The 26,030-nt window shown below is 63.9% G+C and overlaps 9 protein-coding genes and 1 non-coding gene across 10 annotated transcripts in view; 6 read left to right on the plus strand and 4 right to left on the minus strand.

Moving 5' to 3' along the window:
- AMSG_05470 (coiled-coil domain containing 15) overlaps positions 1-203 on the minus strand; it is a 1,892-nt gene extending 1,689 nt beyond the window's left edge. The window contains exons 1-2 of the mRNA XM_013902425.1: positions 142-203; positions 5-88 (exon numbers count right to left, since the gene is read on the minus strand). Of these exons, the coding sequence (XP_013757879.1) occupies positions 5-88; positions 142-156 (99 nt within the window). The 5' untranslated portion in view covers positions 157-203. The remainder of the gene's footprint in view (positions 1-4; positions 89-141) is intronic.
- A 467-nt stretch (positions 204-670) lies between these two features.
- AMSG_05471 (uncharacterized protein) lies at positions 671-2,266 on the plus strand (the record flags this gene model as incomplete). Its single annotated transcript, XM_013902426.1, has 2 exons — positions 671-678; positions 715-2,266. The coding sequence occupies 2 exons, from the start codon at positions 671-673 to the stop codon at positions 2,264-2,266; spliced, it is 1,560 nt and encodes a 519-aa protein (XP_013757880.1).
- An 842-nt stretch (positions 2,267-3,108) lies between these two features.
- AMSG_05472 (ankyrin domain-containing protein) lies at positions 3,109-4,085 on the plus strand (the record flags this gene model as incomplete). Its single annotated transcript, XM_013902427.1, has 2 exons — positions 3,109-3,927; positions 4,002-4,085. The coding sequence occupies 2 exons, from the start codon at positions 3,109-3,111 to the stop codon at positions 4,083-4,085; spliced, it is 903 nt and encodes a 300-aa protein (XP_013757881.1).
- A 65-nt stretch (positions 4,086-4,150) lies between these two features.
- On the minus strand, positions 4,151-8,600 carry AMSG_05473 (CAMK/CAMK1 protein kinase; the record flags this gene model as incomplete). Its single annotated transcript, XM_013902428.1, has 3 exons — positions 4,151-6,677; positions 7,150-8,045; positions 8,470-8,600. 3 exons carry the CDS (start codon positions 8,598-8,600, stop codon positions 4,165-4,167), a joined length of 3,540 nt encoding a protein of 1,179 aa, XP_013757882.1. The 3' UTR covers positions 4,151-4,164.
- Positions 8,601-9,402: 802 nt separating this feature from the next.
- Positions 9,403-9,895, plus strand: AMSG_05474 (uncharacterized protein; the record flags this gene model as incomplete). The annotated part of the gene is made up of 2 exons (XM_013902429.1): positions 9,403-9,716; positions 9,820-9,895. 2 exons carry the CDS (start codon positions 9,403-9,405, stop codon positions 9,893-9,895), a joined length of 390 nt encoding a protein of 129 aa, XP_013757883.1.
- Positions 9,896-12,997: 3,102 nt separating this feature from the next.
- On the plus strand, positions 12,998-14,570 carry AMSG_05476 (major facilitator superfamily transporter domain-containing protein 2; the record flags this gene model as incomplete). Its single annotated transcript, XM_013902430.1, has 2 exons — positions 12,998-14,095; positions 14,155-14,570. 2 exons carry the CDS (start codon positions 12,998-13,000, stop codon positions 14,476-14,478), a joined length of 1,422 nt encoding a protein of 473 aa, XP_013757884.1. The 3' UTR covers positions 14,479-14,570.
- Positions 14,571-14,893: 323 nt separating this feature from the next.
- On the plus strand, positions 14,894-16,560 carry AMSG_05477 (Ddx49 protein; the record flags this gene model as incomplete). Its single annotated transcript, XM_013902431.1, has 2 exons — positions 14,894-15,748; positions 15,796-16,560. The coding sequence occupies 2 exons, from the start codon at positions 14,894-14,896 to the stop codon at positions 16,558-16,560; spliced, it is 1,620 nt and encodes a 539-aa protein (XP_013757885.1).
- A 174-nt stretch (positions 16,561-16,734) lies between these two features.
- Positions 16,735-16,850, minus strand: AMSG_20091. Its single transcript, XR_001290161.1, has one exon. It is a non-coding gene; the product is annotated as a 5S ribosomal RNA (ribosomal RNA).
- A 192-nt stretch (positions 16,851-17,042) lies between these two features.
- Positions 17,043-20,457, minus strand: AMSG_05478 (hypoxia up-regulated protein 1; the record flags this gene model as incomplete). Its single annotated transcript, XM_013902432.1, has 2 exons — positions 17,043-20,036; positions 20,416-20,457. The coding sequence occupies 2 exons, from the start codon at positions 20,455-20,457 to the stop codon at positions 17,043-17,045; spliced, it is 3,036 nt and encodes a 1,011-aa protein (XP_013757886.1).
- Positions 20,458-21,686: 1,229 nt separating this feature from the next.
- AMSG_05480 (coatomer subunit delta) lies at positions 21,687-23,648 on the plus strand. The gene is made up of 2 exons (XM_013902433.1): positions 21,687-21,814; positions 22,057-23,648. Exons 1-2 carry the CDS (start codon positions 21,812-21,814, stop codon positions 23,626-23,628), a joined length of 1,575 nt encoding a protein of 524 aa, XP_013757887.1. The 5' UTR covers positions 21,687-21,811; the 3' UTR covers positions 23,629-23,648.
- The last annotated feature ends 2,382 nt before the right edge of the window (positions 23,649-26,030 follow it).

A 26,030-nucleotide genomic window follows, 5' to 3' on the forward strand; every position in this document is an offset into this window, starting at 1 on the left:
GCACAAACCGCGCCGCCCGCGCCGGCCGGGCCCGCAACGGCGCTTTGTGCTCAAGCTGCAGGTCCTTGAGCGGCTCAAAGAGCGGGAGCTGGACGCCAGCATGCCGGGCTCGCTCACTCGCACTCTGCGGCTGTCGCCCACCATCTGAGCGGCCATGCCGGCTACCGCGCGGCGTTTGCATCAGTGCCCTCTTCTTCGACGCGTTAGAGACCAGTCTGCCTGGCGTGGCCGACGCGCCCTCACCCGGACGGGCCCTGGTAGCCACCGAGTACACCGACGATGACATTGGATGACGGCAGTGGAGTATTGTAGTGATTGGGGAGGGCCGAGGGGTGTGGTTGGGTGGATGGAGTGGTTGGGGTGGGGTGGGGTGGGAGGGGCATCTGTCTGCCGTCGCTCCTCAATGCCCAGCTACTTGTCCTCCTCGTCGTTGGCCTGGCGGTTGGTGGCCGAACCGCTGGTTTCGGCGCCAACTGCAGACCGCTCAAACATGGCCTACCCGCACCAAAAAAAGGTCGTGGTTTCTCGCCCTGCCGCGTCGGGCGAGCCACAACGCGGCTCAAGCCACAGGCGTTCTTGTCGCCTTCACCCACACCAACACGAGCCACGAGCTGCGAGCTTCGAGCTACGAGCCACGACCAACACCTGTCTCCTTCACCTCACACACATCATGCTACGGTGCGTGCCGCGGGCGGTGGCCTGCGTACCGCCGAGGGTGACCGGTCACCTCGGCCGCGAGCTGTCCAAGGTCGCGTATCTGACCGATGTGGAAGGCAACTGGGCGTACTTTGTGCGATGTGTTGAGGCCTCGCCGGTGCTGTCGTTTGCAGAGGCGACGTCCGACGAGGCGGTCGAGGCACTGGCAGCGGCGCGGATCGAAAGCGGCGTCGGCTCGCAGGCCGAGGCTCTGGCGGCGCTGCGGGCCTTTCCGCCGCACGCGCTCCGGCTAGCGCCCGATGCTGGACTGGTCTTTGGCGGCGATGTCTTTGACCGCGGCCTTGGCGACATCACTTGCCTCACTGCGCTGGTGGGCATCAAAGAGCGCTATCCGGATCGGGTGTTTTGGACCCTCGGCAACCGTGACATCAACAAGGCCCGGCTGGCGTCCGAGCTGGCGGATCCGGCCGAGCTGGCCCGCCACCCGGCGGCGGTCGGCGGCCCGTACTGGGTCCCCAAGCTCTTTCGCCACCCGTGGGAGCTGTATCTGGCTCGCAAAGGCCTTCTTGGTTCGTCTTGGCAGCACGACGGGTTTACTAAGCTCCGCTACCTGCTGCAGCGGACGATGGGCTGCGACGGGCGAACAATCGCCCACCGCAGACTCGAGCTTGCCGTGCTGGCCGGAGGTGGGCCAGAGGACGTGCGCAGTGTGTCGGACGCCGACGTGCTGCGATCGTTCACGACGCTTGTGGCGCCCGATCCAGACTCGCTCTTTGCACGCTACCTCCGCTACGGCTCAGTGGCGGTCCGCCTCGGCGACGCGCTGTTTGTGCACGGGGCGGTCGACCAGCCGTCGCTGGCCGTTGTTCCGAGCTGGGTCGGCTACCGCTCAGACCGCAGGGCCTCTGCTGACGTGCCTTACGCGGCTTACCCGCCGATGGTCTCGGCACCGGCGCCGACCGCGCTTGAGGACATGGACGTCGACGCCTGGGTTCGCGACATCAACGCCTGGATCCAGTCCGAGGTCTCGGACTGGCTTGATCATCCCCACTACGATGCCGACCGCTGCCACCGCGGCGGCGAAGGCCTCATCGGCTATGCCAATCAGTCATGTATGTCGTCGCGGACTGTCGTCTACAACTCGTGGCTCACCAATGGCCACCCGGTGGCTCCTGGCCCGGGCCTCGCCGGCGCGCTCGCCGGCGCGGGCATCCGCCGCGTCTTTTCCGGCCACCAGCCGTTTGGCGACCACCCGCTAGTCATGAAGGCCCACGGCGTGAAAGTCGTCACCGCAGACACCTCGTACTCGGACGTCAACGCCGACGACAATCGCGGCGCCGCTGTCGCCAGCATCGTCTGTAACCTTGATCCGTCGGCGCCCGACACCCACATCACCGGTCGACTTGCCTGTGGCGCCGGCTTTGATTTCCTCGTCGATGCCGACGACCTCATCGGCCGCCACTGCTACTCTTCGGTTGGCAGCGAGTGGATCACTGCCTACCTTCCGGGCTCTTCCCACTACGTCCTCCGCTCCGGCGCCGGCTTTGACGTCTCGCACCGGCTGGTCTCGCCCGACGAGGCGCTGGCTGTTGTCACCAGCGGAGTGTGACAAGGCAAAAAATACCTTATGCCGCACCATGAGGAATAAGCCACTCGCCACCGTCGAGCTACCATTTGCTGGCTCATTCACCATTGCTTCTCGCCAACGTACGTTATCAGCAGCCAAACGAACGAGTGTCACCAGCGAGCAAGACGCTCTGAGGCTAGCCAGGGGCAGCTTTTGAGGGAGGCAGACAGCGAGGGAGAGCAAAGGCAGGAACAGAGCTAGCCATAGCTTCCCCTCCTATCCCAAGTATCCTTCCCCTCCTCTACCCCTCTATCTCCCTTGCTCCTTCTACCGTACCACCACTGGCCTATCCGCTCCATCGCTGACCCTCTCCCTCTGCGCCACACTCCACCCACAACAGGGTATCCCCACTCCAGCACGCCCCCTCCCACACACAAACACATACTCACTCCCGTCCCCTCCTCCTCCTCCCTCCCCTCCATCCCCCCTCCCCTCCCCTTCTCCTATCTCCCCACTCTCATCCATTCTCTATCCCCTGGCTACGGTCACACTCCCCAACACACCTACTCGTGGCCGTCTCGACTTCTGTTCCGCAGTCGTTCACCTCGCACCAGGTAGAGCGGAGGCAGCAAAGGGCGGACAACCAGGTCGAGCCCGTTCCTCAGCGAGGGAAAGGCTTGGCAACCGACTGGTACAGAGCGGGTGGGACTCTGGAAGCACATACTTGGTTGAGGCCACTGAGGCTTATGGGCTGTGGTTCATCCAAAGCCCAAGGCGCAAGGCCGGACAAGACCGACAAGAGTCCAGGGAGAAACCTCAATGGGGCACAGGTGGCTGGTCGCAGTGTGACGGACGGAGAGCAAGATGAGCCAGTGTCAGAGTGGATGCCCGAGGGTGTGCCCATGATTGGCCTGCGACCGGGAGGCGTGCCGGTAATCAACGCGCCTGTCCGTGCTGATGGCATGGCCAGCGAGCATGTGCTCTCGCCATTGGTGCCGTCGGTCTCGCAGCTCGAGCTCAATCGTCGCGCACGATCGCGGCGCAACTCGCTCGCCGACGAGCCGTTGTTCCCGGTCAAGCCGATCCACGTCCTTGCGGTGGAGGGCGATTTAGAGGGCATGCGCCACGCCGCACGACGCCACGCCACTGGGGCTGGCGCGCGGGTCTCGCGCTCGGGTTCGGGTCGCAACTCCCTCAATCTCATGCACCAACGGGTGGTCCGCCAGCGACTCGCTGTCGAGTCCGAGTCGGGCGCCGACTTGTCCGACGACTCGGAGCTCTCTGTCTCGGACGACTGCAAGAAGCCGCTCCGCGACGTCGCTGACGACGACGGGTGGAACGCGCTGCACTGGGCAGCCTCTGCCGGTCAGGATGACATGGTCCGCATGCTGGTCAAAGAGTTTGGCTTTGATGTCAACTCTCGCGATTTGGAAGGCTGCACTCCTCTCCACTGGGCCGCTGACAAAGGCCACAAGCGCACCATCCTGGTCCTCTGCTCTGAGCTCGGTGCTGATGTCAATGCTGTCGACAACTACGGCCAGACGCCACTCTACGACGCCTCCTCGCGCGTCCAGAACGATGTTATCACGCTGCTTATTTCCGAGCTCGAGGCCTCGCCACACATAGCATCGAACACTGGCAAGAAGCCCATCGATGTGTACAACGAGATGATCCGTTCGCAGGCGATCGCCGGCGATCCCGACGTACTTCTTCTTTTGCGTGCTGTCTCGTCGCTGCCGTCGTCGCCGCCGCCGGGCGTGGTCCACCGTCGGCCAAGCTTGTCACGCGGACGAGGCGGGCGCCGGCTCCGCGGCTCCGGCGGCCGCCGCGGCTCCAACGCCTCGTCGCGCCGCGGCAGTGACACCGGTTCGGCCTCGGGCCGGTCCCGCCGTCGCTCCATCCGCGCCAAGCCAGCACCGGTGGGCCGTCGCCGCTGATTGCTATGGCACCACCTCGCTGGCGAGCTCGTACACCAGAATGTATGCCTTCGGCGTAACCACATCGCGCGCCGCTCCCACTGGCTCCACGTGTGCGTCATCAAAGAGGAACCACTGGTCGCGCTCACCATGCTTGACGTACGCGGTGTAGTGCCCGCCACCAACAACCCCAATGTGATTGACGACGCCGACCAGATTGTACACGCCCGGCACTGGCGCACCCTCGCGCACAAACGGCGTGAGGTCGAGTCCGGTCAGCGGAAAATCGATAAACGCCTCGAGCTTGGTGGAGTGGAACCCGTACGGCGTTTGGTGGCTTTGGAACCGCTTGAGCTGGATGACAAGGACGCGCGGGAGCCGGTCAAGCGCAAGCTCTCTCGCGCCGTAGCCCTTGACATTGCACGCCTCACAGCGCCACTCCGCCGATGGATCCAGCGTCTCGCGGCCTGTGAACAGTTCCAGGCACCGCACCAGGTCCATGCCGGAGCTTGACACAGAGGCCGAGCTGCTGCCTCCATCCTCGACCTTGACCTCGACCGGCGACTTTGCGAGGAGGCTCCGTAGATGGAGTCCTTCGTTTGTCGCCCAATCGACCACCAGCCGCGAGTTGGCCTCGAGCACGCACGACCGGTCCGGCGCAAACGACCGCAGCACACGCCCCGATGCCGAGAGCTGGCGAATGACAAGGCTGAGGCCGAGCGCGTTGGGTGATACGTTGTCCAAGTCGCGAATGCTCGGAAAGTCGATGCTCGATGCGCTCGGCACCTCCAGCTGCTCGGTCACCGCCAGCGCACCCGAGCAGACCTGGAAGACTGCAGCCTCGAGAGCATCGTACGTGCTGTTGGCTGGAACAACCGCCAGTGACGGCTCGCCAAAGACAAAGCACTCGCCGCCGATCTCGGTCCGGTGACTCACACTCACCAGGACCGACTCGCTGGCCTTGAGCTCGCGGTCGGTCGGCAAGCGGAAGACAACGAGATCGCCGGCAATGTCAGCCACCGGAGCAGTGCCGAGCACCGCGTTGGCCACCACTCGTGAGTGCTTGATGGAGGCGAGCCGCAGGGTGTGACTCGGCACTCCCAGCTCGTCTGCTACCGCAGTGAGGACAGTTTGCACAATCGGGCGCGGCTTGGCAGGAAGCGTCAGCTGTAAGGCTTCGCGTTCCGAGCCAAAGGCCTCAAACGGACCAGCAACCGTTCGGAGGGTGAGCTGGACAGGAGCGCGCGAGGCTGGTGAGCCAACGCCGACCGGCTTGCGTTCCTCCACCGGGAGCTCGAGCTGGAGCGAGCGGAACGGATCAAAGGTGACGGAGGCTTTGCCACAGCCGTCGGCGGTGCACGCGACGCGCGAGATGAGCTGACCTTCAAAGACGTCAACAATGACCGACTCGTCGCGGGCCAGGTGGCTGCTCCACGCAAGCATCGAGCTGAGATTCAGGTCTTGGTCGCGTGCTGAGGTGTCAGGTGGTGGCGGGCGCGGGCGCGGACTTGCACCGAGCGCGTACGGCGAGCGGTTGAGGTCCTCGTGTAGGCCGTCGAGGACGTAGGTGAGGACTTCGCCAGCATCGTGCTGGGACGAGCCAACAAAGCGCGGTGCATGGTGATTGAGGACTTGCTTAAAGTGGCGCGGGGCGACAGCGGCGCCGGCGCCAGACCACAGCGTCTTGACGAGGTCGGCAAATGCGTACGCGAGCTTGCCCTTGGTCCCATGCGGGTTGACCGTGTTGATCGAGTCAGATAAGTTATCTGCAAGGAGCTGGTCGCGGAGCGCCGGCAAGTGCGCGAGGGTCTGGAGGACCGCATTCATGAAGCAAGTGTTGCCGAGGTTAGCCAGACCCATCAGACCCGGAGGCACCGGCGCGTTTGCCACCACGACGTCGTCCATGACTGACAGCTCGTCAAGCGGCGAGCTTTCTGTGAGATCGACGACTGCTGGCGCTGACTCGACAGAGGCGGCGAGCATGGTGTCAAGCAGCCAGACGCCATCGACCTCAAAGTCGAGGAACAGCGTGTCACCGCACTGAATGCCCGCGGCCGTGAGGGTGAGCGCCGGGTCGTCGATAAACGACGACGGGGCGCTGTTGCGGATGACCGCAATGCGTGCCGTGCCACCCTCTAGCCAGCACACAGCGGTGACCAGGTGGTGGATGGAGACTGCACGAGAGAAGGAGACGGTCCGCGCCATCAGCGGCTGCTGGACCGGGAGTGCGCCGAGCGCCGGGAGCCATCCCATGTCGCGGGCGCGAGTGGCGAGTTCGGGATCGGGGCCAAACGGCTCGGCCGGGGCGAGCAGATGCAACTTGAGCGGATAGATCTCGACTCTGCACGACTCGCCTGCAGCAATGACCGATCGCTTGATCTCCGGCCCACCGCCGCACCGCGAGTGGAAAAGACGGTAGACGTTGCCATGGAGGAGACGAAAGTGGCTGCCCTCGACGAGATCATCGACCAGCTCGCCGGTCTCATCGAGCAGCTCAGAGTTGTCGATGGCCGGGAGATCGGCAGTGGTGATGAGGTCTGAACCCAATCCCGCGCCTGAGCTGGAGTCCTGGCCAGAATCTGCTGACAGTGCCAATGCGGTCGCAGGCTTCGCCTTGGCTGCCTCGCTCAGCGCACTCAGCACGGCTGCATGCCATGCGACCGGGACGAGGTAGTACGACTCGCCAGGAGAGAGACTGTCTGGCGTGGGCATAGCAGCTAAGGCTCTTGCCATGTCGGCCAGGTCCATGACTGGTGTGTGAGAGGAATGCAAAGTGTGGACGCGGACGCGGACGCGGGTGCGGACGCGGCGAGTCTGTGCGACATGGGCTTGACATGGAGGCCGGCAGCCCCCATCATCATGGATGAGGTTGGTGGGATTGGGTGCGCGAGGCCGTTTGTTAGAGAGGGAGGAAGAGGGAAAGGCAAGAACGGCTCGGCAACGGTCCAGAGAGGCTAGGCTAGGAGGGTGGGGGGCGTCAGTCTCGGCGAGTTGAGTTGGCGGAGGAACCCGGCGAGGAGGGGGTATCGTTGGCGGCGAGGACGGCAAAGATGGCCTTCTTGAACTTGCGCTTGTTGTTCATGCGCGACATGCGGTCCATGACGCCGTCGATGGCATCCGGGGCGTCGCCGGCAACCGAGGCGATCCAAGGGTGCTGCAGAGCCTCGACGGCGGAGAGGCGCTGGTCAGGGTCAACAACCAGCAGGTTGTTGACCAGATCTTTTGCCGAGTCGGAGATCGAGTCCCAGTACGGCGAGGGAAAGTCAAAACGGCCTTGCTGGATCTGCTCAAACAGCTCCGGCGTGTCCTCCGAGTAGAACGGCGGAAAGCCGCAGAGGAGGATATACATGATGACACCTGCGGACCAGAGGTCGACCTCGTCGGTGTACCCGTTGTACGACTGCGAGAGCACCTCAGGTGCGACGTACGACGGCGAGCCGCACGCGGTCTTGAGCGTGGTCTCGTGGCCGACGACCTTGGACAGCCCAAAGTCGGCGATCTTGACCACAGGCGTCACGCCCTCACTCTGCTTGGTGGCGCAGAGAACGTTTTCGGGCTTGAGGTCGCGGTGGACAATGTTGCGGGCATGCAGGTACTCGAGAGCCGAGAAGATCTGGGTCATGGTGACGGCGGCGTCGGCTTCGGAAAAGTGGCCGCGCTCGACGATCTGATCAAACAGCTCTCCGCCGGTGCACAGCTCGAGCACCATGTAGATGTGGTGCTTCGACTCGTAGCAGTCGTACATCTTGACACACGACTCATGGCTAACGTTACGGAGGACATCGACCTCAGTCTGGAGCATGACATGGTCCTTGTCCACCAGCGACTTCTTGGAGATGATCTTGACAGCGTACACGTTGCCCGACTCCCGATGCCTGCAGCGGCGGACGGTGGCGAACGTTCCACTAGCAAGGAGACACCCGTGACAATCGTGAGACACATAACCATTACAAAGGGAGATAAAAATCAAATGGTAGTGGTAGTACTGGTGGTGGTGGTAGTGGGTGGGGAGGGGGAGTAGGTGGGGGTGGGGGTGGGGCTGACACCGCCAGCCGTTTTTCAACCCTGGAGGGAGGAGGACATGGGCGGGAAGGAGAGGGGGGGGGGAGGGGAGGGAGAAGGGGGGAATGGGGAGGAAGAAGAGGAAGAGGGAGGGAGGGGGGGGGGGAGGGGGAGGGAGGGAGGAGGTAGGTAGGGAGGGAGGGAGGAGGGAGGAAGGGGGGGCGTTGGGGAGGAGGAGGGAGGGGAGGCAGGGTCGAGGCTGGGTGGAGCGGGAGAAAGAGGGGGGGAAAGGGGAATGGGGATGGGGATGGCGCTGAAGGGACATACCTTCCAATTTCACTGGCATCAATATGGTAGTCTGTCTTGATGTCTGTCTTTGCACCAGGGATAATGCGATGGTCTTTGTCCTTCTTCTTCTTACTCGACGACTCGTTCTTCTTCCGCAGTCGGCCTAGCATGCTGACAATGGTCGGTGCGTTGAGTAGCAATGACTCCCGTGTGATTGCTCTCCAAAGTCCATGGCCATTCAATCAAATCGTCAATCAAAGTCCTTCAATCCGAATTCATCCATGCCATTCGTTTGTTCCACTCGTGTTCACGGCAACTACCTCAGAACGCATCAACTGCTCATCGTCAGTATGGGTTGTGCCAGCCATGGGTTGATACATGCGTCACCGTGGGTCGGGAAACAGAAGATCGCGCTTCTACCTCCCTAGTGGTAGTATCCTACCCATACGATCGTCTCTACCCGAGCGGGCCTCCCTGGCCTCTCAAAGGGTTTGATGGAGATCGGGAGAGATGAGCGGGATGATGGTGATGGCTGGCATGTCGGGGAGGAGAATGGCGGCGGGTTTGTTGTGTGGACAATGGAGAAGGAGACAGAATCGAGCTAGACATCGGGCCTGATGTCAGCATCTCGAACGCCAGCGCCTTGCCAAGGTTCAAGCGACCCAGACCGCAACCGGCATGTCTCCCCCTCCTCATCCAAACACTCAATGTCGACACACTCCCTTCTCCCGCCACATTCCCCACCGCATCCTGCACCTCCCATCCCCTCATCATGGCCCCGATGGCCCATCTCACCATCTCATTTGCTCCAACAATTCCTGTATCGTAGGGCAACGATAAAATCCTCGTGTCACCCGCCGCCCGTCTGCAGGTCGCCCGCCGCCAAGGAGACGTAGGGCCAAGGCCCGCACAACTCACTCACGCCCCCCTCCTCCTCCCCCCCCCCCCTTTTCAAAGACAAAGACAGAAGTTATGTTGCGTGCAGGCGTGGGAGCAGGCGCAGGACTGGCGGTGGCCTGGGCAGTGTCGGGCACAGCGATGTGCGGAGAGGAGGCGACGACGACGAGCGAGGGTGTCGTCAAGGGAGAGCGGATTGTGGACTCCAAGCTGGCGGCCGAGTACGAAGTGGTGCCGGAGACACCCGGTCCGCTGCGGCCTGCACTTCGCGTCCTCCGCGAGCGAGTGCTGTCTAAGATCTGGCTTGTCCGCAACCACATCGAGGCCCTTCAGCAGCGGTATCACGAGCTCGACGCCGAGGCTGCCGACCGCATGGCCGCGGCCGAGGAGTTTGTCAAGCAGCGCGAGAGCCTCTTCCCTGGTGTCATTGTCATGGCTGCCGCCGGCGCTGCCGGGCTCTACCTCGGCCGCGGCCGCGGCATCGGCCTGCAGCTCGCTACCGGTCTGGTCGCTGCCGGCGCCGTCGGTGTCTACCACTACCCGGACACCATTGACGCCCACGTGGTGAGCCCGCTGCGCGAGGCCCTCGCCGGCACCAGCGGCAGCGCTGCGGCCGAAGGCTCGGACGCCAAGTAAACCTGGTTTTATCTGCGGAAGCTGTGCCGCCCACGTGGCGGCGGCGAGAACGATCGGCTGCCGAGCGAGCTGCCGAGCGAGGCGACCGGCGGCGCCGCCGAGAACCGCGTGTGCAGCGCCGACGAGGTCTCAAGCGAGCGCGCCGGCGAGCCAAGCGCAAGCGACGCCGTCCGCGAGAGGACCCGCGTGTCAAACGGCGGCGGGAGCGAAGATCGCGTCGGCCGGAACGCAGACCGCACATGCTGCCGCTCGACCTTGAGCGGATTCGCCCGCGTCGGCGAGCTGGTTCGCGTCGACCGCACTGGTGTCGACGAGATCTTGGACCGGATGACTGCGTCGCGCGACGGCGTCCGCACCGTGGCCGACGCAAACTTGGATGGGCGCCCGCCGTCGATGCCCGGCGAAAAGGCAAAGTGCTTGACCCGCTGCGACGGCCGCGACACGTCGGTCGCCTCGGCAAACGGCGAGTTGTACGTCCGGCTTGGCGAGACGCGGGCCCGGAACTGGCCCATCGAGCCTGCACCAAGCGCAGTCTTGGCCTGCATCGCCGCCAAGCTCGAGTTGGGCGCCGGCGAGAAGAGAAGCGACGTCGGCGTCACCGGCCGTCCGCTGCTCGCCGCCCCGTACGCTGCAGGGAACATAGACCGTGAGCGGGCTGGCGAGGTGGCGCGCAGCGGCGACCGGTGCGAGCTGCCGTGCGATGCTGAGAAGACAGACTCTGAGATTCGCCGTGGGGACGGCGGCCGCGGCGGCCGCGGTGGGCTCCGTGTCGCCAGCCGCACCCGTCCATTCTCGAGATGTGTCTCATTCAGCCGCGTCTCCTCGGCACCCAGCGACGATCGGTATGCGTCAAAAAACGACGGCTGAGACGGCGGATAGCCGGCATCGGGATCATCGTCGACTTCAAACTGCGCGTCAAGCTCCACCTCGTGTTCACCGTCGACCACTGCCGCTTCTGCCATCGCGGTCCGCGGCTGGAACAGCGACTCGCCCGACGACGCCGGCGCTAGGAACGGCTCGCCGCGCGGGTAGTCTTCCGATGTGTGGGTTACATCGGTTGCTGGCGCCGGCGTAGGTGGCTCGACCTCGACCTCGATCTGGTCCGGGTCGACCACTACCCACGAGCCTTCGTTTGAGACACCAGTCTCGTCGTCGTCCGAGCCCGGCTGAGCTGCGTCGAGGTCCGGCTCGGCCGAGTCGGCTCTCGACCCGTCGTCCCTGGTCCTAGAATTCCCGACGGGGCCATCGAGCGTGGCAGAACCGTCAGCCGCCTCATCACCGACGCCGGCGGCCGCCTGTGGATCGCCGCACAAGTACGCTGCGATGTCCTCCCACTCGGCGGTCCGCAGAGCCTCGGGAAGGGCAGTCAACGGGCACTCCTTGAGGCCAACCATCTCCAGTGTTGACATCATTCCCAGCTGTGGAGGAAGGTCCTCGAGCTGGTTGTTGCCCGAGAGACCAAGCGCATACAGGTTGGGTAGACCAAGCACCTGCAGCGGAACGGCGTCAAACGAGTTGCCCGCTAGGTTAAGCGTCCGCAGGCTCGACATCCGACCCAGGTCCTCCGGCAAAGCCGAGAGCCGGTTGCGCGAGAGATCGAGGCTGGTCAGCGCCGTGCAGGCGGCTAGACCCTCCGGCAGAGCAACCAACTTGTTGCTCGCCAAGTTGAGCGTCTTAAGCGCACTGCCGAGCTTGCCGGGGCCCATCACAGCCCGCAGTGGGCTCGGCAGCGTCATCAGCACGTTGTGCGAAAGATCGAGCCGAGTTATACCGGCGCACGGAGCAAGCGCAGCGGGAAACTCGCTCAGTCCGTTGTGATGAGCCATGACGACGCGCAGCGACGAGCCGCCGGCAAACGGCGCCTCGTCGACGCTCTTCAGCCGGTTGCCCGAAATGTCCAGGTGCTCGAGCTTGGGCAGAGCGGTGCAGAGCTTGGCCGGCAGCGCCTCGAGCACGTTGTCTGACACGTCCAGATGGACGATGGACTTGGACTTGAGCACCGGCTTGGGAACCTCGCGGAGCGCCGAGCTCTTGAGGATCACCACCGAGTCGCCCTTCTTCTTGGCCTCTTTCGCTGCCTTGGTTGCCGCCTTTATCTTGGCCTTTTCATCCTTGGTCGGCTTGGCCGACTTGCTCTTGCCCTTTCCCTTGCCCTTTCCCTTCCCTTTGTCCTTTGACTTGCCAGCTCCCATATGCTCGGCCAGTCGCTATCGCACCTTGCGGCTTCACTCTCCGCACCCGATCACCGCCGCGCTCTGTGGCTCAGAATCTCCCGAACAAGCGATACAACGACCAGTTCAGACTCACTGGCGTTGCTCTCCTGGAAATCTACACTATGTGGCTCAACTTTCCTTTTGACCTCGAGTGATGTGTGATGAGTACGAGTAGTTGCCGTGGCAGGCCCTGTGCCCGTATACGGCGGTGACGTGCCAGGCGCAGTTTGGCCCAACGGACAGCGAAATTTTCAATTCGGTTCGTCACCGCATTTGTCCGCACCGTCTACTGGGCCGCATCATGGCATCAACTCCCGGAACCAGCCCGGGAACCGGATCAAGACCGGATGAACTTCTTCTCTTGCCTTGTATGACCACGCGATAGTGTGAGGATGAGTCGCCGTATGCCCGCGTTTGTCCGTACCGTCTGCTGGATATGGCTGGCCGCATCATGGCATCAACTCCCGGAACCAGCCCGGGAACCGGATCAAGACCGGATGAACTTCCTCTCGTGCCTTGTATGACCACGCAATAGTGAGGATGAGTCGCCTTGTTCTCCATCCATGGCCACCGCGACGACATGGCGCTCTCCTGACAGCCAACAATTATTGTAACACATTGAATTTTATCGTTCTCACTCTCGATCACACGCATGGGCCGTGGGCCTGCGGGAAGGCAGCGGGTCGTGAGGCGAGCCAACAGGCTGCGGCACCTCGCTTCCAGGCTACGCGCAAGCTCGGGGGAAGAGCCGGCTTCAGCGTAGGCGTGACGGAGCCGAGACTGACGAGGCTGGTGGACGAGGCGGCGCGAGGGACAGCGACATGGCTCGAGGGGCAGGGATCGGAGGCGAGGGTGCCGGCCGGCGATATGTAAAGACGGCACACAAGGTTGGCTTTGCCTTTGGAGCGGTGCCGTCTGCGCTGACGGCGACGATCATCGGATTCTTTTTTGCCCCGTTCTTGCTCGAGACTGCCCTGCTCTCGCCGCAGCAGGTCGCTGCGATTCTGCTCATCGGTCGGTGCTGGGACGCCGTGACCGACCCGTCGGCGGGCTTCCTGGTGGCGCGGACGTCGAGCCGGTTTGGCCGGCTGCGGGTGTGGATCGCCGCTGCGATCTTTCCGGCAGCCATCTCGTATGGCCTGCTCTGGCTGACTCTTCCCGAATGGTCGCCGGCGGCGCGGTTTGCCTACTACACTGGCGTCTACTGCACCTACCAGATGCTGTTCACCGCGTACTATGTCCCGTACACCTCGCTCACTATGCAGATCTCGCCGATCTCGGCTGAACGTGACGCTGTGACTGCGGTCCGCATGATTGCCGAAATCCTGGCGGTCCTCATCGGCGTCGGCGGGCAGGGCTTCATGGTCGCCGACTCAGACGCTGCCGACGGGTACCGGCTCGCTGGTCTGGTGAACGGATGCTTGGCGGTAGTCTCTGGCCTCATTCTCCTCATCACCGTCCCGCAGCTTGGCGCGGCGTACGAGGTCACCGACGACCGGTGTGCCCACCTCTCACTCCTGGCCGGCCTCCGGGTCTCGATCTCGTTCAGGCCGTACTTTGTGCTGACCATGATCTTTCTCTGTGCGTGGATCTCGGTCCTCCTCGTCCAGACCAACATCCTGCTGTACATCAAGTATGCGCTCGACATTGAGGGCCACTTTCAGTTTATTCTCATCACTCTCCTGTTCACAGCCTCGGCTTCGATGCCGGTGTGGGCCTGGCTCTCAGGCCGGCGCGGGCGGAAGCCCACGTTTGTGGCGGGCGTCATTTGCTTTGCGCTCCCGCTCCTCTCGCTCTTCATCATGCCTGTCCGCCAACCGATCCCCATGTACTTTGTGGCTTCCATTGCAGGCGTCGGCTTTGGCGCAGCATACTACGTTCCGTGGTCGATGCTCCCGGACGTGCTCGACGAGTACGAGGTATGCCACGGCAGCCGCCACGACGCCGTCTTCTACTCGCTCTTTGTTTTTTGCAAAAGTTTGGCTCGGGCATCACCCTTGCGGCCTCTACTTACGTCCTCTCGCTTGGCGGCTACCGCAATCCGCCATCCAAGGCTGAGAAGGAGGCCTTTGGCTGGCCCGACGACGTGGACCAGCCGTCGTCGCTCGACTTGACCCTCCGCTGCCTCGTCTCGTTCGCGCCTGCTCTCTTTCTCTCAACATCGCTCATCTTTCTCTACATCTACCCTATTTCCGAGTCGCAGCGCAAGGCTAACAAGGCTGCCCTCCTCGCTGCCGCTGCAAATCGGCCTGTTGTCGCTCTTCGCGACGACGTCCCCCTCCTCTCCGGCCGCGGCGTGTGATCTCTGCTCATGTCGAGCGTGGTGACGAGTATACAGCTCTTGCACGTCGTGGAATCAGCGACTCTAGATCCACACATTGAACACAATTGTAGTCTTGACCATGATTGTACCTCACCCCGCCCTGCGAGTCTGGGCCTCACGGCCACCGCTCCTGCCGCTGCCGCCGCACCAAAGACAGAGCCATGTCGCACCAGCTCCAGCTGTGGCCGTGGCCAGCAGTAGACACACTCCAGTCCGTCATCACCCCACTCCCGACCCCATTGTCCATGTATGTAGCACGCACCACCTCTCGTTCACATCCCCACCCATGCCCGCCCCCACCATCCCCCCCATCCCCATCCCCATCACCGCCACCAAGCCCACCACGCCATCCATCCATCCTTCCCAACTCACTGCTCTCCTCACACACAGGGCAATGCACGACGAGGACGACCTGTGGGCAGGCCTGGGAGACGAGCTGGACAAGGACCTTGCAGAGGTGACTGCCGTGGAGGAAGAGCTGGTGCCAGAGGCGCTCGAGGCGCTGTTTGCGGGCAAGTCGCGGGTGGCGACGGCGCCAGGGAGTGAGGACGGCGACAAGGATGTTGTGGAGGCTGCGGGCGGAGAAGGAGATGGTGGCGACAACGAAGATCCGGCAGAAGAGTCGGGGCATGTTGTCGAGACGGCGTCGTTTGAGAGCTTGGGGGTGTGCAAGTGGCTGCGGTCATCGATGGCCGGGCTGGGCATCGAGGCGCCGACGCCTGTGCAGGTGGCGACGCTCCCGGCCGCCCTGGCCGGCTCGGACGTCATCGGCTCGGCGCCGACCGGGTCTGGCAAGACGCTTGCCTTTGCGCTGCCTATTCTGGATGCGCTCTCGCGGGATCTGTATGGGATCTTTGCGCTGGTGCTCACGCCGACGCGCGAGCTTGCGATGCAGATTGCGGAGCAGTTCCAGGTTGTGGGCAAGCCACTCGGAGTCCGTGTCACGACGGTGATCGGCGGGCTGGACATGATGACTCAGGCGCGGGAGCTCGCGAGCAAGCCGCACGTGGTCATTGCCACCCCGGGGCGGATGGCCGACCACGTGCTGTCGTCGGGCAACGTCTCGCTTCACAAGGTCAAGTTTCTGGTGCTGGACGAGGCGGATCGGCTGCTGGAGCCGTCGTTCTCAACCGCACTGAGCACCATCATGGACGCGGTGCCCGGGCGCGAGCAGCGGCAGACGCTGCTGTTCTCGGCCACGCTCACTCCGACCATCACCGACCTGATGGACAACGTTCTGGTCGACGCTGTCTTCTACGACGCATCCAAGGACAAGCCGGCGTTGCTCTTGCTGAGCGAGTCACCCAGGAGTACGTCTTCCTTCCGGCCAAGGTCAAGGAGGTGTACATGGTGCATCTGCTTCGTCAGCTGGCACCGCAGTCGGCCATGGTCTTTGTCGCCAAGTGCTGGACCGCCGAGCTCCTGTATGAGATGCTACTTCTCCTCGGCTTCCGCGCCGTGACTCTGCATGCGAGCATGACTCAGCCTCGGCGCCTAGCGGCGCTGGGCAAGTTCCGCGCCCGCACCGCAGACATCCTGGTGGCGACCGATGTCGCCGCCCGTGGTCTCGACATCCCCACCGTCGATCTGGTCGTCAACTTTGACATCTGCCGCAACCCAGCCGACTACGTCCATCGCATCGGGCGTACCGCTCGCGCCGGCCGCGCCGGCCTTGCCCTCTCGCTCATCTCGCAGTACGACGTCAAGCTCATCAAGCGTATCGAGGCTACAACCGCCATCCAGCTCTCCGAGCGCGAGGTCGACGAGGATGCTGCGCTGATGAACATCAACCGTGTCAGCACCGCCATGCGTGAAGCCAAGCTCATGTTGATGCGCCGCAACTTTCAGGCCGTCGACGATGCCCGCAAGAATGCTGCCTATCGCAGCAGCTCTGCTCGCGCCCGTGATGCCAAGAGCAAGAACAAGAACAAGAGCAAGAGCAAGGACACGGGCAAGGGCAAGAGCAGGGCCAAGGGCAAGGACAAGGGCGCGCCGAAGCGTAGGCGATCGCACGGCTCGGGGAGCAAGAGCGTGAGCCGCAAGAGAAAGAAGCACAAGTGAAATCAATGCTAGTAGTATGCTGCCGGGACAAGGCTGCTTTCTATATTGGCTGAAGCACGGCATGGCAGGGCAGCTCGCGCCCGATCCGAGGGTTGTCGATCTCTAGCCAGAGCATAGCGTCCGCTTCCAGGACTGCCGCTTGAGGAGGGTACGTAGTTGGGCAAAAAAGAAGAAAGAATGCGTTACTCGGTATTCCCGTGTGGTCCCCCACCACAGTACTAACCAAGCCTCATGCTGCTTGACTTCCGAGAGCGAGACGGGATCGGGTATTTTCAGCATAGGATGAACGCATTCGATGTCGGAGAGTGTGCGTGACACTCATGTGGTGGAGGGTGAGGGTGGAGGGCGGCCGTAAAATGGGTTTGGATAATTATGTCCAGCCTCTCTCGTCGCTACTTTTGCACGTCCTCGTGGAGACAGCAGTTTCAACGCCAAGGGGGGAAGGGGGGGGGGGGGGGGGGGGGGGGGGGGTCTTGTATGGTTTACAGCTCATCGCGATCATCGGCAGGCTCAGCAGCGTGTTCGGCAGCGTCAGCACCAGCATCAGCAGCATCAGCGTCAGCAGAACCGGCATCGGCATCGGCACCGGCATCCTTGTCGGCGTCGGCGCCAGCATCAGTCGCATCAGCGTCGGCAGCCTTGGTCGGCTTCGCGGCCTTTTTGACGACGACAGCGCGGCGGACGTAGATAAACCACGAATACGTGCCGGTAGCACCTTGCGGATCCTTAACCACAAGGTCGACAGGGTGGTGGCCCAGCGCGTCGGGCTCGCCAGAGAGAACGGCAGTGCCGTTGCCAAACGACTCGAGCGAGGCCCAGGTCGGAAGGGTGGTGGCGTCGACGGCGAGGTCGGCGGCGTCATCGTCGACGTCGGTGACGTTGAAAACGTAGGTGTACGTGTCGTTGAGGCGAGCTTCGTTGGAGGGCTTGGTGGTGAAGACCGGCGGATCGTTCTCCTCAGGCGTGTCCTCGGGCACGGGCTGGGCCGGCGGAACCGGCTTGGGCTTGCGGTACGAAGTCGGCATGGGCTTGCGCGAGTACCAGGTCATCTTGCGGTTGATGGTATCGGCCTTGGCCTCGAGCGCCTTAGTGAGGAGAACCGGGTTGGCGGTGAGCTCGAGAGTGTCCTGCTCGGCACCAGTCTCGGCCAGCCAGTCAGCCGTCCGGTTGATCTGGGAGGCAAAGGCGGCGAGTTCATCACGGGTCACGCGCGGGTACTCGTGCTCGGCCTCGAGACGGGCGGTCTCGTTGGTGAACTTGAGGAGCTTGCGGCGGGCACGCGTGAGCAGGGTGGCGAGGGCATCGCGGGCGGCGGGCCGGGTCGCCATTTCGCGGGCACGCATGTGCATGTCGGCGGTTTCGGTCTTGAGCTCGGCGAGCTTGGCGGTGTAGACCTCGGTGGTCTCGTCCTCGCCCTCATCGTAGAGCCAGTCCGAGAGCTCGGAGAGCTTCTCCATGAGCGCATCACGCTCATCCTCGGTCGTCACCTCCTCAATGTCCTCGTCCCACAGCCGCTCTTTGGTGGCGTAGATGAAGGACTCGAGCGAGTTCTTGGCCTCGGCCTGGTCGCGCTTGGCCTTGTCGGCATCAAACATGGCCTGGAGGATGCGGCGCGAGTCGACAAAGTGCTCGGCCTCCATTGCCTGCATGTGGGCGCCCGCCACACGCTCAACCGACAGCGGGATCTTGACCATCTTGGTCGTGGGACCTGCAGGCTCGGCGGGCTCGGCGGCGCCGACATCGGCGTCGGCGTTGGCGTCGGCGTCGGCGTCGGCGTCGGCGTCGGCGTCGGCATCGGCGGCAGTGTCAACAGCAGCGTCAGCGTCGGCGCCGGCATCAGCGGCAGCCTCGGCCTCCACGGGCTCGGTAACGTTGACGTACAGTGTGGCCTTGGTCACAACCGGCATGCTTGACGCGTCGAGGTGGAACGAGACCTTGATGCGCGGAACAGTGCCATCGGTCATGGTGTCAGCGTGCGGGGCGGCAGCGTCGGCAATGCCCGAGACGCGGTAGGTGGCGATGGTGGAGAGCTCAGGCGCGTCAAGAGAGGTTGCATCCGAGTAGACGAGCGCAAAGTCAAAGTCGCTGTCGCGGACAAATGTCATGGCCTTCTTCGAGTCGAGCTTGTTGCCCTTGGGGAAGACCGTGACAGCGGTGGCTTCGCCAGACACGGCGTCGGCGTAGGCGACATCGATGGGGTGGAGGAGGCGGTCGACAAAGGCGATTTCCTTGACGCGGAACGACGACGAGAGGCGGGCGCCGTGGAAGGCGGCGCCGAGGACGGCGGCTTCGTCTGCGTTGACATTCTTCTCGAGCGAGTCGCGGCCCAGGAACTCCATCAGCAGCGACTGGATGCGCGGGATGCGCCCACCACCGCCGACCATAACAACCTCGTCGAGGTCAGCCGGCTCGAGGCCGAGTTCGGCGAGGACCGCCTGCAGCGGGAGGGTGACCCGGGCGAGCAGGTCTGTCGACGCCAGCTCAAAGTCGTCCCGGGTAATGTGGCCACGGTAGTCGGCGTCGCCCACAAGCGACTCGATCGAGGTGTACATTTCAGTGTTGGCCGAGAGCACCTCCTTGACCTTGGCGGCGTAAAGGTCGAGCTTGGCCATGGCGCGAGCCTTGGTGCGGACGTCAAAGTCGACGGCGTCGTTAAACTGGTCCGCCATGATCTGGACAAGGCGAGCGTCAAAGTCGCGGCCGCCGAGGCGGCGGTCGTAGGCGACGGCGCGGACGTCAAAAGCGGTCACAGTCTTGTTCTTCTTGTTCTTGTATCCGTACTTGACGGTCTTGCCGTAAAAGTCGACGACGGTAGCAACGGTGGCTCCGGCACCCATGTCGTAAAAGGCAACACGCTTCGGCGCGTCGGCAGTCTCGTTAAACGTGCGTCCGAGCGCGTAGTTGAGCGCGACCGCAGTGTTGTCGTTGAGGAGCGAGCGAACCCGGAGGTTGGCCAGCTTTGCGGCGTCAAGCACGGCCTGGCGCTCCACGGCGGTGTAGAAAGGCGGAACAGTGATGACCGCATTCTTGATGTTGACTTCGGCAAAGTCCGACGCCGTGCCCGCGAGATAGCGCAGGACGAGCGCGGTAGCCTCCTCAACAGTGAGCGACGTCTCCGAGCCGGGCTGCGGAGCGTAGCCGATTCCGCCGCGGCCATCGCGGGCCTCGACGACCTCGAGCACCGTGTTGAGATCCTTAGCGTGCTCGACAAGCGGTGACGAGATTGGATGGCCAAGCAGCTGCTGCATGGCCCGGATGCCGCCGTGCTTGGGCGAGCGGGTGGCAAGCTTGAGCGCAGGGCTGCCGACCATAACCTCATCCTCGTAGAACGCCACATTGGTCGGCGTCTTGCGCCGGGACTCGACATTGAGTACAACCTCCATCGGCACGCCCGGCTTGACCAGCGCAACCTTGGTGTTGAGCGAGCCAAGATCAATGCCGATGACGTTGGCCTGGACCATGCTCGCTGCCAGACACTGCCCGCACACCGGTCCGTTCGCCCACGTGAGTTCCTCTCGCCATAGAGCCCCCACACCCACAACCAAGCAGCGATACAGGTGCAAGCTGCAAGTCCGACGAAGCTTGGGCTCATTGGCGCCCTCGATGGCTGCAGCCAAGTCGACAGCGAGCACGACAGCGGGTCTCCGCTGTGGGGAACTAGGTGCTCAGGATCGATTCATGAAGTCAGCACTGGCTGGGTCCGGGCAGCCGCGAGGGAAGGCAAGGCGACCCATAGTGACGAGAGAGGCAGTTGGAAGGGAAGTGGAGAGGGGAGAGGGGGGAAGAGGGGGAGAAGGATGATATGGGCGAGAGAGTAAGGAAGCGTGGGAGAAAGGGTAGCCCAGCGCCACGTACCAGAGCCAGTCCGGCGAGGATGGCGAGCGTCGCAAGTTTCATGACGCTTGGACTTGACAGACGGTGAGAGTGGAGTGGCGCGGCGAGCCGATGGCTGGGCCTGGGCAAGCTGGTACCTGCTCGGCCGAGGTGCGGAGAGCTTGAGGGGGGATGGAGGCTTGGATTGGTTCATTTGATGAGGAGTGCATTTCTCAAGGGAATGAGGGTGATGAAGGTCTCATCGTTTGGTCGCATCCGCATGGGTGGGGGGAGGGGTGGAACGGGGGAGGGGGGGGGCGGTCGACAGCAGTGTCGAGCTCGCGGCGGTGGCAAGACGTGTGCAGCCTTGGCGGACAGGAAAAGACGAGGGAGAGGGAGAGGAAGGGGAGGTTAGCGATCGAGGGAGCGGCCAGATCGCATGATGCGGACAAAGGCGTCCTTGTCGACAAAGAGGTTGTGGATCGAGTCTGCGGGCTGGCGGCCTGCGGCAGCCTGGGCCTGGGTCATCATCAGCACCAGCTGGTCATCGGAGAGATCCTCGCCGAGCTCGTGAACAATGGCGCGGAGGTTGTCAAGCGTGAGAACGCCCGAGCCATCTGTGTCGAGGAGGGCAAAGCCCTTGGTCAACAGCGAGTCGTTGACGTCCTCGGCGAGCTTGTAGGCCATGAGATCGACAAAGTCGTCTGCAGTGAGGCCAAGAGGGGCATCAAGCGATGAGCCATTGTACTTGTTAAGAATGAACCGAGCCTCGTCTGGGTACGGCGGAAAGCCGAGCGCCTGCAGCGCCACATGCAGGTCAGCCTCGGACATGCGCGGCTCGCCGCCGCTGACAATGTCCTCATCAGTGACAAAGAGGGCAAAGGCTTCACGGACCTCAGCCTCTTGCTCGGCCGTGAGGCCCAAGTCGGGCGTGTCCATATTTGACATGGTACACCTGGAAGAGGTGAAGAGAGTGAGGTGGAGTGGCGGGGGGGGGGCGGGTGCAGGGGGTGGGCGGCATAGGCGCGGTCCCTGGCGCTGGGAGTGTGTGTGTTGGCAGGCGGGAGGCGGGAACGGGGACAGGGACTTGGGGGGGGGGGGTAGAGGGGGGAGGGATGGCATGACGATGGGTGAGGCGATGGATGGATGGGGTGATAGATGGAAGGAAGGGGAGGAACAGTCTGCGATCATTGGCCACCATGGCCACCATCCACCAACGGGCGGCTGGAGGCGGGCTCGACTCGACCGAACGATGGAAGCAGTGACGGCAACAGCAACGAGCCGGCCAACCTTGCCTACCCACCACCATTTGACGCTGTCGGCAGAAGAGCTAGCGGGCCAGACCGGTCAAGTCGAGTAGCAGACAGTACATAGATTCACACACACACACACACACACGCACGCACACACACACACATACAGATAGAGATACTTAGTTATGGTACGTGGTGTTTGGAGTGTCGAGCACGGGTCAGGTCGGGTCGACAAGGTCGCGGGGGCGTATGGCCGACCGACGTGGCGATGGACGGCCAGGAGGGGGGAATTTTTGGACGCCGGGGACGAGTAGCAGAGGAGGTCAACAGAGCGGGAGAAAGAGAGGGAGGGAGGGGGGAGTGGTGCTGGGGGAGGGGGGGGGGGGGGGGGGGACTTATGAAAGGGTGGTGTATGGTGGAGCGTGTGCAGGTTGTGCTCTCGGCAGCGGTGTGCACCAAGCAGGGGCGGCCGCTTGTGGCGAGGCAGTTTGTGGCGATGTCGCGAGTGCGGGTGGAGGGCCTCCTGGCAGCGTTTCCCAAGCTTGTCAAGAGCGGAACGCAACACACGTATGTGGAGACCGAGTCTGTGCGGTATGTGTACCTGCCGCTGGACCAGCTGTACGTGCTGTGCGTGACGAACAAGGGATCGAACATCCTGGAGGATCTGTCAACGCTCCATCTCATCTCCAAGCTTGTGCCCGAGTACTGCGGCGGGACGTCCGAAGCTGCGGTTGCAGCGCGATCATTTGAGCTTGTGGCGGCTATCGACGAGGTGCTGACGATGGGCATCCGCGAAAAGGTGACCCTCTCACAGGTCAACACCTTTACCATTGCCAACTCGCATGAGGAGAAGATCTTCGACATGGTCCGCGAGAACCGCATTCGCGAGGTCAAGGGTATCACCGACCGCAAGATTGCAGAGATGGAAAAGGCCAAGAAGGACCGGCGGGCGTTTGGCGGTTCGGGGTCGGCGACGGGCTTTGGGTCGGGCTCGGGCATGGGCTCCAGCGGAGGCATGGGCTCCAGCATGGGGTCTACGCCCGGCGGCTTTGGGTCGGGCTCTGCAGGCGGGCATGGTGCGGGCAGCGCGTCGATGTCTCGGCCTGCGGCGCCGGCTGCAACGCCTGCACCTGCGCCTGCGTCGTCGAGCACGGGCATGAAGCTTGGCGGGCGCGGCGGCAAATCGTCGTCGCTGCTTGCGCAGATGAAGCAGGAGGGCGCGTACTCTGAGAGCGACGCGGTTGCGCCGCTGACGACGCTGGACGCGCCGGTCGACGACACGCCCAAGATGGGCGTGCATGTGGTGCTCGAGGAGACGGTGGCGCTAGTGATGGAGCGCGACGGCGGGGTGCAGTCAATGGAGATCAAGGGCTCAATCTCGCTGGTGGTCAACGACGCAGCGTCGGCACGGCTCCGGGTGGCCACTGACGTCTCACGGGCGGCAAAGTTCAAGTTTACCACCCACCCGCACATCAACAAGGCGCTCTTCTCCAAGCAGAACATGATCGGGCTGAAGGACCCGGCCAAGCCGTTCCCGACCTCGGGCACCCCGCTCCAGGTCCTGCGCTGGAAGCGGGTGTTCGACTCGGAGGATGACGTGCCGCTGGTGGTCACCTGCTGGCCGTCGTCGGACACGGTCTCGGTCCAGTACGAGCTGACCGACACTTCGCTCTCGCTCTCCAACGTCATGATCGCCATCCCCATCCCCGGCGGCTCCGCCCCTTCGGTCGAGCAGGCCTCGGGCTCGTACACCTTTACCGGCGACGCCCTCATTTGGTCGCTACCCATCATCGACGGCGACAACGCGTCGGACACGCTCGAGTTTTCGGCGGCCGGCCTTGCCGACGAGCTCTACTTTCCGGTCCACGTCGCTTTTACGGCCCCGGCTCCACTCTCGGGCGTGGCCATCACCGATGTCGTTGCCGCAGACTCGGGCGCCCCTCTCGGCCACTCGACCCAGGTTGAGGTCAAGACTGGCAACTACCAGATCATCGATGCGTAAACACCCTCCCTGTTTATGGACTCTTCGCCACCAAGTGTGGCCGCGCCGTCTGTAGCGCCTCGACGTAGGTGAGCTTGCACCCGTCGAGCACGTTGCGGTCGAGGAGCTTGACGCCCGAGTCGAGGTCGGGCGTGTTGGCAACGAGATCGAGCGGAACGACGTAGTGGTAAGGCTCCGAGTCAGCAAAGGCGAGCGTGGTGGCGTAGGCCGAGTGCGGAGTGGTGAGGGTGAACGGCGCCGCCGCCAGGGGCGGGCTCGGCACGCCGTCGGTGCCAACAACAACCGCACCCGACGCCGGGTTGTCTATAACCGACGCCAAGAGTGCCACAGCCGGTCCGCGAACTACAGTTCCGGGCCCAAGCGTCGAGTGCGAGACCACAAGCTTGTCGTCCACCACAAACTCGATGGCGTCGTCGGGCAGAGCCAGCGCCAGCGTGGATGAGGTGATCACCACGATGGCGTGCGGCGTGGCGAGGTCAATGCGGAGCGTACCGGAGCCGGACACGGTAGTGTCGACAAATACAACGCGGGCGCCGGACGAGCCGCCCGTGACAACCAGCGAAATATCCGGTTCGATGGTCGAGTTGTAGGCGACAACGGCGGCGCTCGAATCGGACGGCGGAGCGAGGGAGGGCACGGAGTGGGCGGCGAGGCCTGCGATGCGGCGGCCGGCCGGGGTAACCGCGCGAGCGACGAGTGACTCGAGGTAGTACCGCGGCTCGCCCATGTCGCACACCATCGAGCCAGAGCCAAAGGTGGCGACACGGACGGTGCGAGCAGCGAGCCAGGCTGATGCGTCGCGGTGGATGATGGCGGCGTGGGCGGGCGGAAGGCGCGAGGCCGCCACAAAGTCGGCCGCAGGCTGGAACGGGGCGGCAAAGAGCGTGGCGTAAAAGCCAAAGGCATGGAGCTCGGCGACGTCGTCTTCGGTGAAGAGACTTGCCAGGTGGGTGATGCTGGTCTTGGCGAGGGCGGCAAACATGATGTTCTCCAAAATCTGGCCCGAGCCGCTGAGCTCGAGCAGCGCTGGAAGCGACGGCTTCTCCACAAAGTGGACCAGGGCCCCGGTGTCGTCGACAAGCAGGATGCCTTTGGACGAGAGGCGGGCGAGCTCGTGGGCTGCGGCGCGATAGGAAGCGATGGCCTCGGGTGCGTCCGGTGCAAGATCTGGGATGAGTGAGAGGAGGGCGGCAAGAGCGTGCGGGGTGTCGAGGCTCGCCCAGTCAGGGACGGCGGCGGGTGCGGTGGCGCGGAGGAGAGCCAGCGGCGAGGTCTGGTCCGACGAGACAAGCGGCGAGTGCGGGTGGGTAAATAGAACTACGTCCGCATCGGCAGCGGCGGGATCAGAGGCGAGCGGGCCGACCGGCAGCGGAACGGCGAGGGTGACGGCGGCGGGCAAGATGTCGTAGTCAGAGGCGGTGAGGAGGGCCCATCGCGCGGGCTCGCCGCCTGGAAGCAGCGGGGCGATGGCGTTGAGCGAGGCGAGAGACTCGATCCAGGCGAGCGAGCCAAGGAGCGGGAAGAGGCCCTGGTAGCCGTAGCGGAGAGTCAGGGCGTAGTTGCGCGACTTCTTGCCACCGTCGAGGATAAAGGCGAGCGGCGGTGAGGATGGGTCGGCCCACGCTGCGTGAGGCAAGACCGCGCGGAGCATGTGCAGGAGGCCGACAAGGTCGTGCTTGTACGCGGTGGGCGCCTCGGGCGAGAGGACAAGGTCGACAGCATCAGCGAGGCCGGCGGCAGCAAGGGCCGAGCGAACGGTGGTGGCGTAGAGGTCCGCCGCACCTGGGAGGAACTCCTTGAGGTTGGTGGCTGCAGTGAGAGCCGGCGAGGACGAGCCGGTGAGGCTCACGGTAGCCGCGAGCCGAGCGTCTGCGGCGGCAGCGAGCTCCATGTATGTTACTTAGTGCTAGGCGGAGACTCTGGGCCGAGGCTCAGCGAAAGGCCGAGAGGCGTGTACCGGCCCGACGGGCCGAGACCGCGGCCGTGGTCGTGGCCGAGGAAGACATGGAGAGCGACGAGCGGCTCGATGCAGGCCGATGGGCACCTGAGACCGGGGCCGAGGGGGGCGAGAAGGCGGCGAGGGTGAAGAGCGGCTGCGAGGGCGGACGGGTGGACGGCTTGGCCGATCCGGCAGCAAAGGCTGAGAGGGCGGCGGCGGTGGCCAGCGTGGTGGGCGATGACTGGACAAGGCAGAACGGTGAGGGCCCGCGGCGGGCAAGTGGGCGGGGAGCGTCGGGCTGGAGGCGTGGGACGGCGGCAAATGCGAGTGGCGGCGCGGTGGGCGCGCGGGCGGGGAGCGCCGCTGCGGACGCGCCCGAGTGGGGAGGCGGAGCGGGGAGCGACGATGGGCGCGGAATGAGGAGCGGCGGCGAGACTGAATGGTTGGCGGAAGCGGCCGAGGG

Source organism: Thecamonas trahens, assembly GCF_000142905.1.
Source record: "Thecamonas trahens ATCC 50062 unplaced genomic scaffold supercont1.23, whole genome shotgun sequence".
Classification (NCBI taxonomy): Eukaryota; order Apusomonadida; family Apusomonadidae; genus Thecamonas; species Thecamonas trahens.